Genomic DNA, 14818 nt, shown 5'->3' on the forward strand with positions numbered 1-14818 from the left:
CTTAGTATCTATCAGCAGTGATTATCAAGCCAGTTTCATTAGTTTCTCTTCATAACCCTCCTGGGTAGTGGGTTTGGGATCTTCACATTAGAAATGTGAGAAACTCCAGCCATTTGATCTGCTCAGGGCCCCTCAAACAGTTTGGTGTCTGAACTGCTATTTGATTCAACTAGCCTGCCAAGCACAGCACCTGGCTGCATGGAATTTTTCTTCAGTAAATGTTCTCCTTAACTTGGGATGGGAGTATGTGCCTACATCTATCAATCCCTTGGAAATGTCTCACAGTAATGAGGGCTCAAACAATGAGCCATTCTGATATTGTTTATTGGGGGAGTGGCTAGAAAATCATTCGCCCAAGATAAACTCCAGTCCAGTTGCTGCTGGGAACAGGGTCACAGTTCTGTCAATTTGAGTTAGATCCTGGCTTTCATGTGCTCTCCTGATTCTGAGAAAATCTGAGAGCCCACTCTATGCCACCCAATTATAGACACTGGGAAGTCCACCACATTGAGTTCTTTTCTGCCTCTTAGTGAATAAGCCTTCCATTACAAGGTTTGCTGTCTGCTCTGTGATCCAGAATTAAACAGCAGGGCTAGTTTTAGAGAGGGCGGGAAGAGGACAAAGGGAGTCGAAGTCTTGTCTTGACCTTGCAGCAAGAGTTCACGGCATACTATCTGAAGGAACACATAGTTTTCTTTTCCTTATTAATGACTTCATCCTGAACAGGGGTGTATGAGTCACCATGCATGTGGTCCAGCTCTCTGAGGAGGTTAGTATTTGGCAAAGTAGCTGGGAAAACAGAACAGCTGAAAGTGTGAAAAATCCTTGCACAGTCTCTCTCTTGGGGAGTTACGGCAGAAGCCAGAGAAGTCCCTTAAACACTAGTTTAGAAATCCCCCTCCTCTCACTCCCCAAATGTCTGGCTCTAGGCAGAGGTGCTGTTCCCCAACCTGCTTTTGGACTGCAAATTTTGACCAGTAACGCTGCATGTGGACCTAGTTCTAGCTTTGATTCAATGACCTGAGTCAGTGTTTTGGGGCCTCCCAGCTCCCTGAGTCCAACGGCACTGCGCTAGTTCTCTTTGCTAGTCAGGGACAAGAAGAGCATGGATAATTGAATTCCCCAGATAATCCATGAAACCCTTTTGACCTTTAGTTTCAACTTCTTCCCCTACCAAAACTAGTTCCACACCTGCTCACAAGCAGCAAAATTGATCAATTTAAGTTTCACACTGCTCTCCCATTCATATAGCTCTGAACAGCAGGGAGGAGAAACATCATACTAGATCAGCACCCGAATTGGAGTTTTCTAACTCAATAGCTGTGCTTAGGGCTGGGGTTCAGCCCTGATTTGTTGGAGAGAGGAAAGGAAAGGGTGATCAATCGCAAGCTTTAAAGCATTCCATGTCATATTGATTCTGACAGTTTTAGAACTCTTTGTTTTCCTTCTCTGCTCTAATCATGAGCCCTTCCCAGAGAATGGGAGATCTTACTCAAGGGGAACTGACAGAGTAACAAAAATACTAAGCTTAGCACCGGCAAACCTTCCCACCTGTGGTGTCCCAGTGGAAAGAGGATCTGGGTTCTAATCCAGGATCTGCCATTTGCCTGCTGGGTGACCTTGGTCACTTAATTTTCTGTGCCTCAGTTTCCTTATCTATAAAATGGGGATTAAATCCTACCCCCTCCTACTTACAGTGAGCCCCTATATCTGACCTGATTATATTGTATCTACCCCAATGTTTAGTATAGTGCTTGACAAATAGTAAGCACTTAACACATGCCATAAAAATAATCATTATTCTTATTATTATTATACTGCAGGCAGTTGGATTCCTAGGACCATGGTTTGTCATCCCAAAAAGTGACCCACCCCCATCTCAGGTATCTCTGGTTTATCCCAACTTGTGCTGTAGACACATGGTGGGGTGGAGTTGACTATTTGGGACTGCCCTGTGAGGAACAACTGCCACTCCAGACTGAGGCAGCTAGCTACCATATAATAATAATGGTATTTGTTAAGCACTTACTATGTGCCAAGCACTGTTCTAAGCACTGGGGTAGACACAAGGTAATCAGGTTGTCCCACGTAGGGCTCACAGTGTTAATCCCCATTTTACAGATGTGGTAACTGAGGCACAGAGGAGTTAAGTGACTTGCCCAAAGTCACACAACTAACAGGTAGCAGAGCTGGGATTAGAACCCATGACCTCTGACTCCCAAGCCTGGACTCTTTCTACTAAGCCATGCATATAAGGACCCTCCCAGGATCTGTGGATCTGTTAAAAACCACCTGCCTTTCTTCCCCTCCTCCATTGCTCCAGCTTTTTCTTCAGAAGCCCCCTAGCATATCTAAGCCTTGCTCAAGCTAATCCAACAGCAAGTACTTTGTTCTTTAGATGTCATGGCTGTTGATGGCCAACAGCAACTAGTATACGGTCTTCTACATGGTGGTTTCCGATAGCCAGGTTATTGTGACCGTCTCACCAGGAACTCCCCAAGAAAATCTCTGCAGCTCTTAGATAGTGTGCCAGTTGAAACAGCATGGTGTAATGGATAGAGCACGGGCCTGGGAGTCAGGATGTCATGAGTTCTAGTCCCTGCTCTGCCATTTGTCTGCTGTGTGACCTTGGGCAAGTCACTTTACTTCTTTGTGCCTCAGTTACCTCATCTGAAAATGGGAATTGAGGCTGTGAGCACCACGTAGGACAGGGACTGTTGCCAACCTGATTTCCTTGTATCTACCCCAGCTCTTAGTTCAGTGCCTGGCACATAGTAAGTGCTTAACAAATACCATAATTATTATTATTAGTAGTAGTAATAGTAAATGGCCCAGGGGCAGCAAAGGAGAGAATGTCCTACTTTCAGGGAAGGCGGTCATGACCAAAGTTGCACTTGATTATAAATGTGCCCAAGCTTTTAACTTGGAAGGAAGGCCAAACTAGCCAGGGTTCCCAGATAGGTGGTTCAGGTAAACAGCAGACAGTTTTAGCTCCCGGGTGGGCATCTGTGTCTTTCTTCCTGATCTCTCTCCATACTCTTGACCCACCCTAACCAAGCAACTTGGAGGCTCCTCACAGCTTTGCCAGACTGCTCCTCTGGGTTCATCTCCCAGCCCCAAACCTTATCCCCAAAGCATGCTAGTTCCACCTTCTGCAGTCTCTTCCCCCACCCACCTATACCTTTCTCCTCCCCTCATTCTCCATGCTCTGGAAGGATTGGTTGGCCTTTAAGGATAAAAATCCAGAGGGCCAAAGGGTATTGTAAGCATGTTATGGGCAGGGAACATGTCTGTTTATTGTTCTATTGTACTCTCCCAAGTGCTTAGTACAGTGCTCTGCACACAGAAAGTGCTCAGTAAATACCACTGACTGACTCTCGTGACCCTCCGTACCAGGCTGTAAGGCTAACAGAGGCACCTCCTCCCCCCCACCCCCTCACCCGACCTCCCATTTCCTGCTTCCTTCAGCCCCAAAGGCAGCCGCTGTATCTGGCACAGAACACTCTCAGATGCAGCAGACGGGGGAGCTCCAGAGCATGTCCATATTTTGAGCAGTGCATTTGGCCAGAAGCCCAGTCCACTGACGGGGTGTGAGGGGAGGAGGGTGAGGGGCTGGGAGTTGGATTGGGGGGTGGTGCGGGGGCATTGGAAATGTGCTGGTATCCTTTGAAGAAACCTTCAAGGAACATTACCTTGCAGAAGTCATTTTAAAAGATGAAAATCAGTTGAAACATCTGATTTGCTGTGGTGTTGGGAAAGGCAGGATGTGGCTGGGGTGGGAGTAAGGATTTGTTAATCCAAAGGGCAGGGCTCTCAGATAGGAGTCATAGTGACTTCGGAGACAGGGCTCTCTGTTTTGTAGCCATCCTTAATTTATAGGAGGGGCTCAATCGTGTCTATTAGAAACCAAGCCAAGGAAAAGCATAGGCCAGAGAGAGATGATGCACGAGGGGAAATAACAAAAGTATGAGCTAGGACGCTGGAAAAGCACTCATTCTGATCCCAAGCAATTTCTACTTAGTTTGTGTAGAAAAGGGGAGGGTGATATCCAAAACTAAGTAGTATAGGTCGAACTAAATGAGAGGGGTGAGGACGCAGGCCAGTAACAAGGCCTTGATTGAGCTAAAATGTATTTTGAAAAGGTGATTGGACACCAGTGAGAGGTTTCAAGGTCCTGCAGTCTTCCTGAATGGCTAGAATGCCTTTTCATCTCCCATTTTAAACCCCTCTAGTGTTGGAGGCCCCTTTTCCAACCTTAATTGGAAATAGCATTCTCTATACGAAACCACTTAACACAGCTAAAAATAGGCCTTGAGCTCCCCAGTCAGCATTGTGTTGGAGAGCTGCTGGTTTTTCACATCCAGCCACCCTGCTCTCCAGAGGGTCCTTTTATCAGCACCACCCACTATGCTGAAAACGCTCCAGTTTTCCCTGGAATATCTGCCTGGGTGTGAATGTTGAAAGTAGACGATAAATGTGAGCATGAAACTGGGGCGACGCATGGGGTTTGCGCTCCATTTTCCTAAATCCAACATAATCAATCCTACAGCCTTGCTAATGTTTAGGCTAGCTTTCACTTAAAAAAAAAAAAACAACCCACTTTCAAGATCCTTTCCAGAAAGACATACGTGGCTTCCTTTCTTTAGGAGTCAAATGAGATGTCTTTGGATATTTTGGCCTCAATCCCTTATTAATTATGTCCAAGAAAGGCATTCATTTCATTTAGCCTTGAGCATAAGAAATCATCCTGCCTTTATCCCAGTTAATGTGTCCGCAGCTCAACCACCTCCTTCATCCAGTAAGCTTCTGCTTTGCATATGGAGGGTATAAAGAAGGAGAATATTCAAGTTTATGCCCGTGGCTGTCATTAGCCTCACCATATCTCTTAGCACTCTATAACCCTTGTAATTGCTGTAGGAGTCATTATTCCTCACATCTTTGAGCTGTCACAAACAGGCCTCATTCTCCCTCTGATGTCTCCAGAGAAATTCTAGGGAAGAAGTGAGGGTGGAGTTGATTTTCATATTTTCCAAATACCCATAAGGCATGAGTTGGCCATGCAAATTAGCATGGGCCCAGGGGCCTGGACACAAGTCAGACGGGAGGCCTAGAAGAAAACTGGGCAGCCAGCTCAGCTTTGCTTTCTCTTCCTGCCATGTTGTGGAGTCTCTGGAGGGCAAGGGGGAAGGGAACTGTCAGAGAGACACTGGGTGGAAGGAACTCAAAGGGTGTTTTGTCAGTCGTTCAATTGCGTTGAATGAGTGCTTACTGCAGAGCACTGAACTAAGCACTTGGAAGAGTACTGCTGGCCTGGTCATGTGGGCACTGGGGAGATAGATGGTGGGTGTGGCCATAGGGCAGATGGGGAGGGGGAGATGTGGGTGAGGCAACCTCAAAGTTGTTCAACCCCCAAACCTGTTTGTGTCCATCTATTTATTTACATTGACGCCTGTTTACTTGTTTTGATGTCTGTCTCCCCCTGTTGTAGATTATAAGCCCGGTGTGGGCAGGAATTGTCTCTCTACTGCTAAATTGTACTTTCCAAGTGCTTCGTACAGTGCTCCACACACAGTAAGCGCTCAGTAGATATGATTGAATGAAAGCTTGTGGTGGATCTCAGGCAGGCCTTAGAGAAGATAGCCGCCATACCTGCCTCGTTGAGAGGCATATTCCCCAATTCCAGTGGGGTTCTTGGGGAGGTAAAAGACAGGAAGAAGGGTAGGTGAATTCGATCAGACAAGACTGGGTGTTCTACAGCTCCACTGATAATCTCTGCCAATAAAGTCTAAAGCTTGGTCTTATTTTTGCGGTGTGGGATAAGGAGGATGATGTCTTTATTGTCTTGTCAGCCTGAGCTTTTCTGCTGCCACCTCCCCATGCGGTCACTGCTCTGCGAACATTAAATAATCAGAAGACAGAAAGACTGTTTGTTGTGTGACAGGCCACTTCTCGCCTGCACAGCATGGCCACGGCATTGTGCCCCAGAAGTACTCTCTTAATTATTTCTAAAATTACAGTTGTGCCACCTCACCTGAGTCCTGCTTAGCAGGCACACTCTTTGCAATGCAAACTCTAACCAAAGCTTGGGGGTGGGAGCAGGGGAGGGAGCAATGATGGATGGGTGAGGGACAGGCTACTTTGGAGCCAGCTCTGCAGACTATCTCCTTGACTTCCCATTTAGTGGTTCCAGAGAATTAAGGAGCACTGGCCAGCCCCTGGCATTTTTTTATGGTATTTGTTAAGTACTTACTACGGCTCAAGCACTGTTCTAAGCGCTGGGGTAGATACAAGCTAATCAGGCTGGAGACAGGTCATGACCCACATGGGGCTCACAGTCTTAATCCTCATTTTACAGATGAGGTAATGGAGGCATAGTGAAGTGATTTGCCCAAGGCACACAGCAGACAAGTGGCAGTCAGGATTAGAACCCAGGTCCTTCTGACTCCCAGGCCCATGATCTGTCCACTAGGCCGCACTGCTTCTCTGAGGCAGCACCCGAAAGGCCTCCACTTTGTGATTTAGAGAGCTGTTTTCCTCCAAAGAGCCAAATGGCAGAGTTTTGAAGCAGTAGGAGTGATTAAGTCTCCCGCCAGGAATGAGGAGCAAGCCCTGGTCCTGGGAATGTCAGCGTGGAGAACCTAGGTGGAGGAATTGGTTATAGTGCTAGCGGTATGTGAAGTTGCATCCTGGGCCTGGATTACAGTAAGCAAGGAAGCAAGTAAGGGGTGCACCACATGGCAAAGTGTACCACAGATCTTTTTTATGTGCAGGAGACATTTACAGCTAAATGACCACAGCATAGTGCCAAGGCTGTGCTGGTGTGCCATTTCTCAGCAGACAAGGTTGCCTTGAGAGCTGCTGAGGTTTTCACTGCCCACATGGGGCAGCTGGTTTCCAGGATTCCTGCTGGATCTGTCCACCTTGCAGAGCACAATAGGCACTTCTTTGGTCAGAACCCTTTCCCCACTGACATGGCCCCCACAAGCAGAACTGGGACTAGAACCCGGGCCTCCTGATTCCCAGAGCATCATCAATGGTATTTATTGAGTGCTTACTGTGTGCAAAGCACTGTACTGAGGACTTGGAAGAGTATAATACAACAGAGTTGGTAGACACATTCTCTGCCCACAATGAGTTTACACTCTAGAGTAGTGCTTTATCCAGTGGGCCAACAGCAAAGCTATCAGGAGTAGGAGGATTATGGAGAGTTCTGAATTGTTTCCTTCCTAGCTACACAGGAGAAAGGCTGGCCAGGGAAAGGGACAAAGGAAACGGAAAAGCTGAAGTTTCCATGCAACCCATGGTGATCAATTCCTTCTAAGACTCTGAGAGATGGTATTGGTTCCCAGCATGTTTTGAGGGTACAAGGAGGGGAAAGAGCTGGTCTGGCCATTTGGGAGAGTTCTTTACCCCCTGCTTTAAAATGGCCCACAGACATTTTACTACTAACCCATACTTCCTCCTCCTACTTCATCCCCTTCCTCCAACTCCCCAGTGTATGGGGCAGGAGGTGAGAAAAGGCATTTTGGATACATCAAGTATTACTATCCTGGATCACAGATATCCTCCTGGCTGATTTCAGAGAACAAGAAGTAAAAACCATCCTCTTAAAACACACTCATGACTGTTTTATCAGGCCTTCAGAGCCAAGGCCAGAGCCTTTAGATCTTTGCAGGCCTCTGGTAGGTTAGGATGGGATCAACAAAGAACTTTGGAACACTTTTCCAGCTATTGTCTCAGCTGCCTCAAGAACTCCCCTACCCCACCACCCAATGTGGTCCTCCAACCTGCTGTCCCCTTTCCCTTCTCTTATGCCACTCCCAGCTCCAGGCTGGTAAAGAAAGGTGCATAATCTTGAATAAGAAGCCAGGATCCCTATGACTGGCCAAAGAGTGGGATTTCCCCCAATCCCTCAAGGTAAAGTTGGCCAGAAGATGAGCGAAACACTGCCTTCTCACCTTAGAGCTTGAGTTGGTGCTTCCCCTCCAGGATGGTGCAGCCCCCTGACTTTCAAGAGGTGGACTCCACCATGTTATCTCATTCCTCCTCCCAGCATCTCTGGGAGGCAGGTAGGGGTAGGGATGACTCTCCTTATTTTATGAATGGGGAAACCAAAGCCCAGAAGAAATAGGTGATTTGCCCTAAGTCATGGAGCAAATCACACAGCAGAACCAAGACTACACTCAGGTTTTGGGTTTGTTTGTTTTTTATAGTATTTGTTAAGTGCTTACTATGTGCCAGACACTGTACTAAGTGCTGGGTTAAGATATAAGATAATCAGGTTGAACACATGTCATGTCCCTCATGGGGATCACAGTGTTAATCCCCATTTTACAGATGAAGGAACTGAGGCACAGAGAAGTTAAATGACAAGGTCACACAGTTTATAAGCAGCAGAACAGGGATTAGAACCCAGGTCCTCCTGATTCCCAGGCCCGGGCCCTATCCTTTAGCCTACACTGCTTCTCTTCTGACCCTAATAAGACCATGCACTATCATTACTAGGTCAGACCAAAAGTCCAGCCATCCCATTGTTCCACCTCTGACATTAGCAACAGAATGCTTAGAGGAACCTCCTTGACATCCATCCAACAATAACTTTTTTGTTTCCCCTACATCCCTCATCTTCCCTCCAGTAGCCCATTTTGGACCTTACCCATGAAGGTATCTAAACTCTTCTTGAACTGACTGATATTTTTGGCTTATACAACTTCCTATAAAGTTGCTCTGTGAAGCAGTGTTTCACTTATTTTTAATCTGCGCCCTTCAAGCAAGCATCAGTTGGGGCCCTGTCATCTTGGGATTTTTAGGAGAAAGAATTCCAAATTCAACTCATCCACACCTTTATGGATTTTTTTAAAACTTGAATCCTAGCTCTAGGGCTAGCCTGAGCCCTTCCCTGCTTCCTTGCCCCAAGTGGCAGGGAGCTGGCTCAGTTTTACCCAGTTGCCTCTCCTTTTACTGCTTTGTGTCTGCTCATTGTCAGTGAGACTGGTCTATAATTCCCAGGATCACTCCTGGAACCCTTTTTATAGGTGGAGGTTTAATTGGTGATTTCCAAGTCAACCAGGCCAGTGACCATTTGTAAAGATAGGTTAAATACTCTTGTCTGTCACTTTCTCATAAAGTTCCTTCAGAATTCTCTGGTCTCTCCAGTTTTATGCACAAAAGTAAGTGCTCAATAAATATGATTGAATTTACATCTAGTTCATCACCTCCTGTAGGTTCAGCACAATTTAATCCAATTCCTGTGTTGGGTTTGGAGTAGAATGGGGTCCCTCCCATCCCCCCTCCCCTGGCCCGCCCAGCTCCTACAGCAAGAATGTTAAATTTTATCAGGTGGTAATTCACTATTGCCAAGTGGCTCTCCCCCATATACCTCCTCCATTAAATCCAGTATATAATCTTTCCTCTGTGGCTCCATGGTTAGCCATTCCCAAAGTCATTCATTTATCCTACTGAAAAACCTTCAAGTATCCTTGCAAATTGCATCTTGATGAAAAGTGGGGCTGAGGAAGGAATGAATAAAAGGTGCAAATCCAAGTGCAAGGGTGACACAGAAGGGAGTGGGAGAAGAGGAAATGAGGGCCTAGATGGGGAACCTCTTGAAGGAGATGTACCTTTAATAAGGCTTTGAAGTTGTGGAGAGTGATCATCTGTTGGATTTGAAGATAGAGGGCGCTCCAGGCCAGAGGCAGGATATGGGAGAGAGGTTGGAATTCTCACCAAAAGGATTCCATGGTGGTACCCTTATACACTAAGATTTTTGTGGTCTTATTATTTATCTCTCCCATGCAGTGGCATGCCTCCGTCTATGTGCCTACCCCAGCTTTCCCTTTAGAATTTATAGTCTGGCAGTACTCTAGCCCATTAGATTTCTTTCTGCTAGCAAGTTGAAGAGGTCATTCATGTCAAAGCACTCATTAGCCAGCAACACTTATTCAGAAGCATGAATATATTTTCCTTTGCTTGATTCCTACATCTGCCAACTATCCTGGTAATGGGCATCTAATTTGCCCTCATCATTTTCTTCAAATGTTCCTCTTGATTCCTCTGAACCTTACTGATACTCCTATATCCTTGAGTCACCTCCCTCCTAGGTTATGTAAAGTGGATCTGGCAAGTGAATTTAATTTTAGCTGGAGAGGGGTTCTAAGGGTCAATTGATGTAGCTCTGCTAATAAAAGAACTAAAAATTCAACCACACAAACCAAATGCTTCCTTTCTTCTCAGGAAGCACCCAGGTAGCAAAATATGCAAGTTCAACCTTTTTTTACACCTCTCTCTAAGTCAGTGGCTATTTATAAGGTTGAATTCACACTTGCAATAATAATAATTGTGATATTTTTAAGGGTTTGCTATGCACCAAGCACTAGGGTAGTTACAATATAATCAGGTTGGACACAGTTCCTGTTCCACAGTTTAAGCAGGAAAGAGAACAGGTACTAACCCCCATTTTACAGATGAGAAAACTGAGGCACAGTGAAGTTAAATGACTTGCCCCAGGTCATACAGCAGAAACACAGTAGTTAGGATTAGAACCCAGATCTCCTCAGTCCCAGGCTCATGCCCTTTCCACTAGGCCACACAATGTCTTCTATAAATCCTTTCATTCAGAAGCACCTATAAAGCTCATTACACATCGAGGTCCTTGGGTTTCTGGTTAGCACCTTTAGGAGAAATTGTACTAAGGACAAGAGAATTTACTACAAGCCTTTATTCCTGAGGCAGAACCCTCCCTCCATCACAGCTGGTGAGCTACTTATCACACTGCCAGGGTGTCACAGGTCTTGAGAAGACATTAATAGATGTGAAATAAACATGCCTTAGGGTGTGTGGTTTTTTTTTATTCCATTCTAGCCTCAATCAGAGATTCATGGATAGAGAAAAACTTTTTCTTCACTGTCTCTTTTTTTTTTTTCAAGGTTTTACTGGTTTACATTTACAAATGTAAGTCCCAGGGTGAGTGTACATTTTCTAATACATACTTGCATCTCACCCCATCAGCTCAGTTTGTGTATTCGTGGACAGCCTCCGAAAATGACTCATTACTTCTTTTGGCACTAAGAAGTTTATTATAGTAGACAAAGTTTTGCAGACAGTTGGGAGTTTATACAGTCGCAGCCCCGTGATTTAGGGCGTATTTGGTAAGCATATGTAGCTCTAGTAAATGATATTCTGAGGCCCACAGGCAGACTGCTTCTTAGAGTGAGGCAGGAGGAATGAGGCTAATTCTTCCCTGCACTATTTGGATACTAGCTTTTTCTGTGCTTCTCAATTTGTGGTTGTAACACATGCAGAAGGAGCAACCTCTAAACAATTCTTGTTTGGTTTCGAGACTCTACGAACTTTCATTTCTTTTTTTTTCTTTTTTTTTTAATCATTGAAGAAGGAAGTAACTTGAGACCTCTGATGAGAGTGCGGCTCCTCTCTGAGGGAGAGAGGTCCAGTTTTGTTTGAACTGAAGGGTTGCAGAGCAGTCATTTGGAGACCGTGAACCCAGTGGCTGACTTCTGCCTGCCTCTTGGAATAACTTGTGAATGCCACCTCAGCGTGATCGGGCCCTGGATTTGCAGGGCGCTTTCTAATTCCCTAAAGCACTCCAGGAGGGACATGAAGGGAGATGGCAGTGCGGTGTGGAATCTGATGTGGAAATACTGCATCTCTGTCAGGACCATCAGGTACAGAAGGGCATTTTCAAATCTTTGTAGTCGGCACTCAATCCTTTCAGCATTGTTCATTAAGTGTGAGCTTTTCTCTCTACTTTTATGCAGCAGGATTTGCTTTGGCTGGGGGAACTGGACTGGGTTGAAGCCAATTTAAATCCTGCCCATGATTTCAACTGAACTTTGTAAAACAGGGCTAGCAGCTCCCCATGTGTAAAGAGTCATGCTGCTCTCTGCAGATCTGGGGATTTCTTTCCCTAACTGCATACGGGGCCTTCTGCAAAAAGCAGAAAGGGAAAGGAACCTGTCATTGGCTAGATTCAGTTGGAAAACTCAAAATACAGTGACTAAATGTAAAAACTGGGAGCGGCCTGAAAATGGCCAAAGTCAAAGTTGATTAAAGGCAGAGCATGAAAAGGGTCAGGGGTTCTTGCTGTAACCTCGTGTGTGAGTGTGTGTGTGCATACACTGGGGTGATTTCAGTGTGATAGGCTAAACCACCTATCAATCAATCGATGGTCTTTACTGAGCGCTTACTCTGTGCAGAGCACTGTACTAAGCACTTGGGAGAATACAGTACAACACAGGGTAAACATGTTCACTGTCCTTTAGGAGCTTTCAGTTTACAGGGGAACACAGTAAAATTGCAGTTAGGGAAAGCAGCAGAATGTAAGGAGTGTACCTAAGTGCTGGGATGGGAAAATGAGGGGTTGGTCAGGGAATGCCTCTGAGAAGATATGCTCTAGATTGTAAACTCTTGGACAGGGAATGTGTCTACCAACTCTATGTCATACTCTCCCAAATGCTTAGTACAGTGCTCTGCACACAGTAAGTGCTCAATAAATATGAATAATTGATTGATTTAGAAGGGCTTTGAAGATGAGGAGCGTGATGGTCTGTCAGACCCTTGCATTTCGGGTTTCGTTCTTCGGGATGTTCTATTTGGGCCTCTGCCTCCATGCTGCCACAGTTTCCATCCATGGGTCCCAGAATTAATTAGCATATGCAGGAGAGGGAGTTACAAAGTGGGACTGATACTTTTCATTCATTCATTCATTCAATAGTATTTATTGAGCGCTTACTATGTGCAGAGCACTGTACTAAGCGCTTGGGATGAACAAGTCGGCAACAGATAGAGACAGTCCCTGCCGTTTGACGGGCTTACAGTCTAATCGGGGGAGACGGACAGACAAGAACAATGGCAATAAATAGAGTCAAGGGGAAGAACATCTCGTAAAAACAATGGCAACTAAATAGAATCAAGGCGATGTACAATTCATTAACAAAATAAATAGGGTAATGGAAATATATACAGTTGAGCGGATGAGTACAGTGCTGTGGGGATGGGAAGGGAGAGGTGGAGGAGCAGAGGGAAAAGGGGAAAAAGAGGGTTTAGCTGCGGAGAGGTAAAGGGGGGGTGGCAGAGGGAGTAGAGGGAGAAGAGGAGCTCAGTCTGGGAAGGCCTCTTGGAGGAGGTGAGTTTCAAGTAGGGTTTTGAAGAGGGGAAGGGAATCAGCCTGGCGGAGGTGAGGAGAGAGGGCATTCCAGGACCGCGGGAGGACGTGGCCCAGGGGTCGACGGCGGGACAGGCGAGACCGAGGGACGGTGAGGAGGTGGGCGGCAGAGGAGCGGAGCGTGCGGGGTGGGTGGTAGAAAGAGAGAAGGGAGGAGAGGTAGGAAGGGGCAAGGTGATGTAGAGCCTTGAAGCCTAGAGTGAGGAGTTTTTGTTTGGAGCGGAGGTTGATAGGCAACCACTGGAGTTGTTTAAGAAGGGGAGTGACATGCCCAGATCGTTTCTGCAGGAAGATGAGCCGGGCAGCGGAGTGAAGAATAGACTGGAGCGGGGCAAGAGAGGAGGAAGGGAGGTCAGAGAGAAGGCTGACACAGTAGTCTAGCCGGGATATAACGAGAGCCTGTAGCAGTAAGGTAGCCGTTTGGGTGGAGAGGAAAGGGCGGATCTTGGCGATATTGTAGAGGTGAAACCGGCAGGTCTTGGTAACGGATACTTCCCATCTCCCCCTTGCTGCGTTGCCCCATCACTTCTTGCTGTACATTGGGAGGTTGGAGAAGAAAGCATATAAAACCTCCTTCCAGGAATCCCCTGACCAAAGTAGTTTCAGTTTTTCCCTGTGCACTATTGTTAGGATAGAAGAAGAGTACAGCCAGAGACTGAAATCCTGGGTGAACTTGTTATCAAGAGAAGGGTTAAATTAGGGGATCCTCCTTTTTGTTTTGTTTTAACCTATAATAATAATAGTGATCATTGTGGTATTTAAGTGCTTAATATATGCCAATCAGTGCATCGGTGGTATTTATTGAACACTCACTATGTGCAGAGCACTGTTCTAAGCACTTGGGAAAGTACAGTATAACAAAGTTGGTAGATGTGATCCAGACCATGTGGAGCTTACAGTCTACAGGGGAAGACAGCCTTTAAAATAGAATAGAGGAAATGGAGTATAAGACTATATACATAAATACTGTGGGTCTGGGGTGAGTATCAAAATGCTTAAGGAGTACACAGCCAAGTGCATAGTCTATGTAGAGGGGAGGGTGGTTAGGGAAATAAATGGCTTAGTCTGTAAAGGCCTCTTGGAAGGGATGTAATTTTAAGAGGGTTTTGAAGGTGGGAAGAGTAGTGGACTGTCAGATGTGAAGGAGGAGGGAGTTCCAGGCCTGAGGGAAAATGTGGTAAAGGGGTTGGTGGTGGGAAAAATCAGATCGAGGTAAAAAAAAATCAGATCAAGGTACAGAGAGTAGGTTGGTGTTAGAGGAGCAGAGTATGCAGGTTGGGGTCTAGTAGATCAGAGAGATAAGGTGGGAGGGAGAGAGCCTTAAAGCCAATGGTGAAGAGTTTCTGTCTGAGGAGGTGAACTGGTAATCCCTGTAGGTTTTTTGAGAAATGGGAGAACAAAGCACTGGGGTAGAAACAAGATAATTAGGTCTGACACAGTCTCAGAAGGAAATGAGCTTTAAGTACTTAAAGCTTACCTCCTCCAAGAGGCCTTCCCAGACTGAGCTCCCTCCCTTTTTCCCTCTGCTCCCTCTACCCCCCCCTTCACCTCTCCGCAGCTAAACCCTCTTCTCCCCCCTTTCCCTCTCCTCCTCCCCCTCTCCCATCCCACCCCCTAAGCACTGTACTCATCCGCTCA

General features: G+C 46.0%; 1 protein-coding gene across 5 annotated transcripts in view; it reads left to right on the plus strand.

The window, feature by feature from the left end:
- The window catches only part of IQSEC1 (IQ motif and Sec7 domain ArfGEF 1), a 661275-nt gene that overhangs the window by 423824 nt on the left and 222633 nt on the right, over positions 1–14818 (plus strand). Inside the window, exon 1 of one of the 5 annotated variants that reach the window (XM_029050999.2) lies at positions 11319–11681. The exons of the other annotated variants lie outside the window; for them this stretch is intronic. Within the exon in view, the coding sequence (XP_028906832.1) occupies positions 11614–11681 (68 nt within the window). The 5' untranslated portion in view covers positions 11319–11613. Of the gene's footprint in view, positions 1–11318; positions 11682–14818 lie in introns of those variants that run through there. 5 annotated transcript variants of the gene reach the window in all.

The sequence above is a fragment of the Ornithorhynchus anatinus genome, chromosome X1 (assembly GCF_004115215.2).
Source record: "Ornithorhynchus anatinus isolate Pmale09 chromosome X1, mOrnAna1.pri.v4, whole genome shotgun sequence".
Lineage (NCBI taxonomy): Eukaryota > Metazoa > Chordata > Mammalia > Monotremata > Ornithorhynchidae > Ornithorhynchus > Ornithorhynchus anatinus.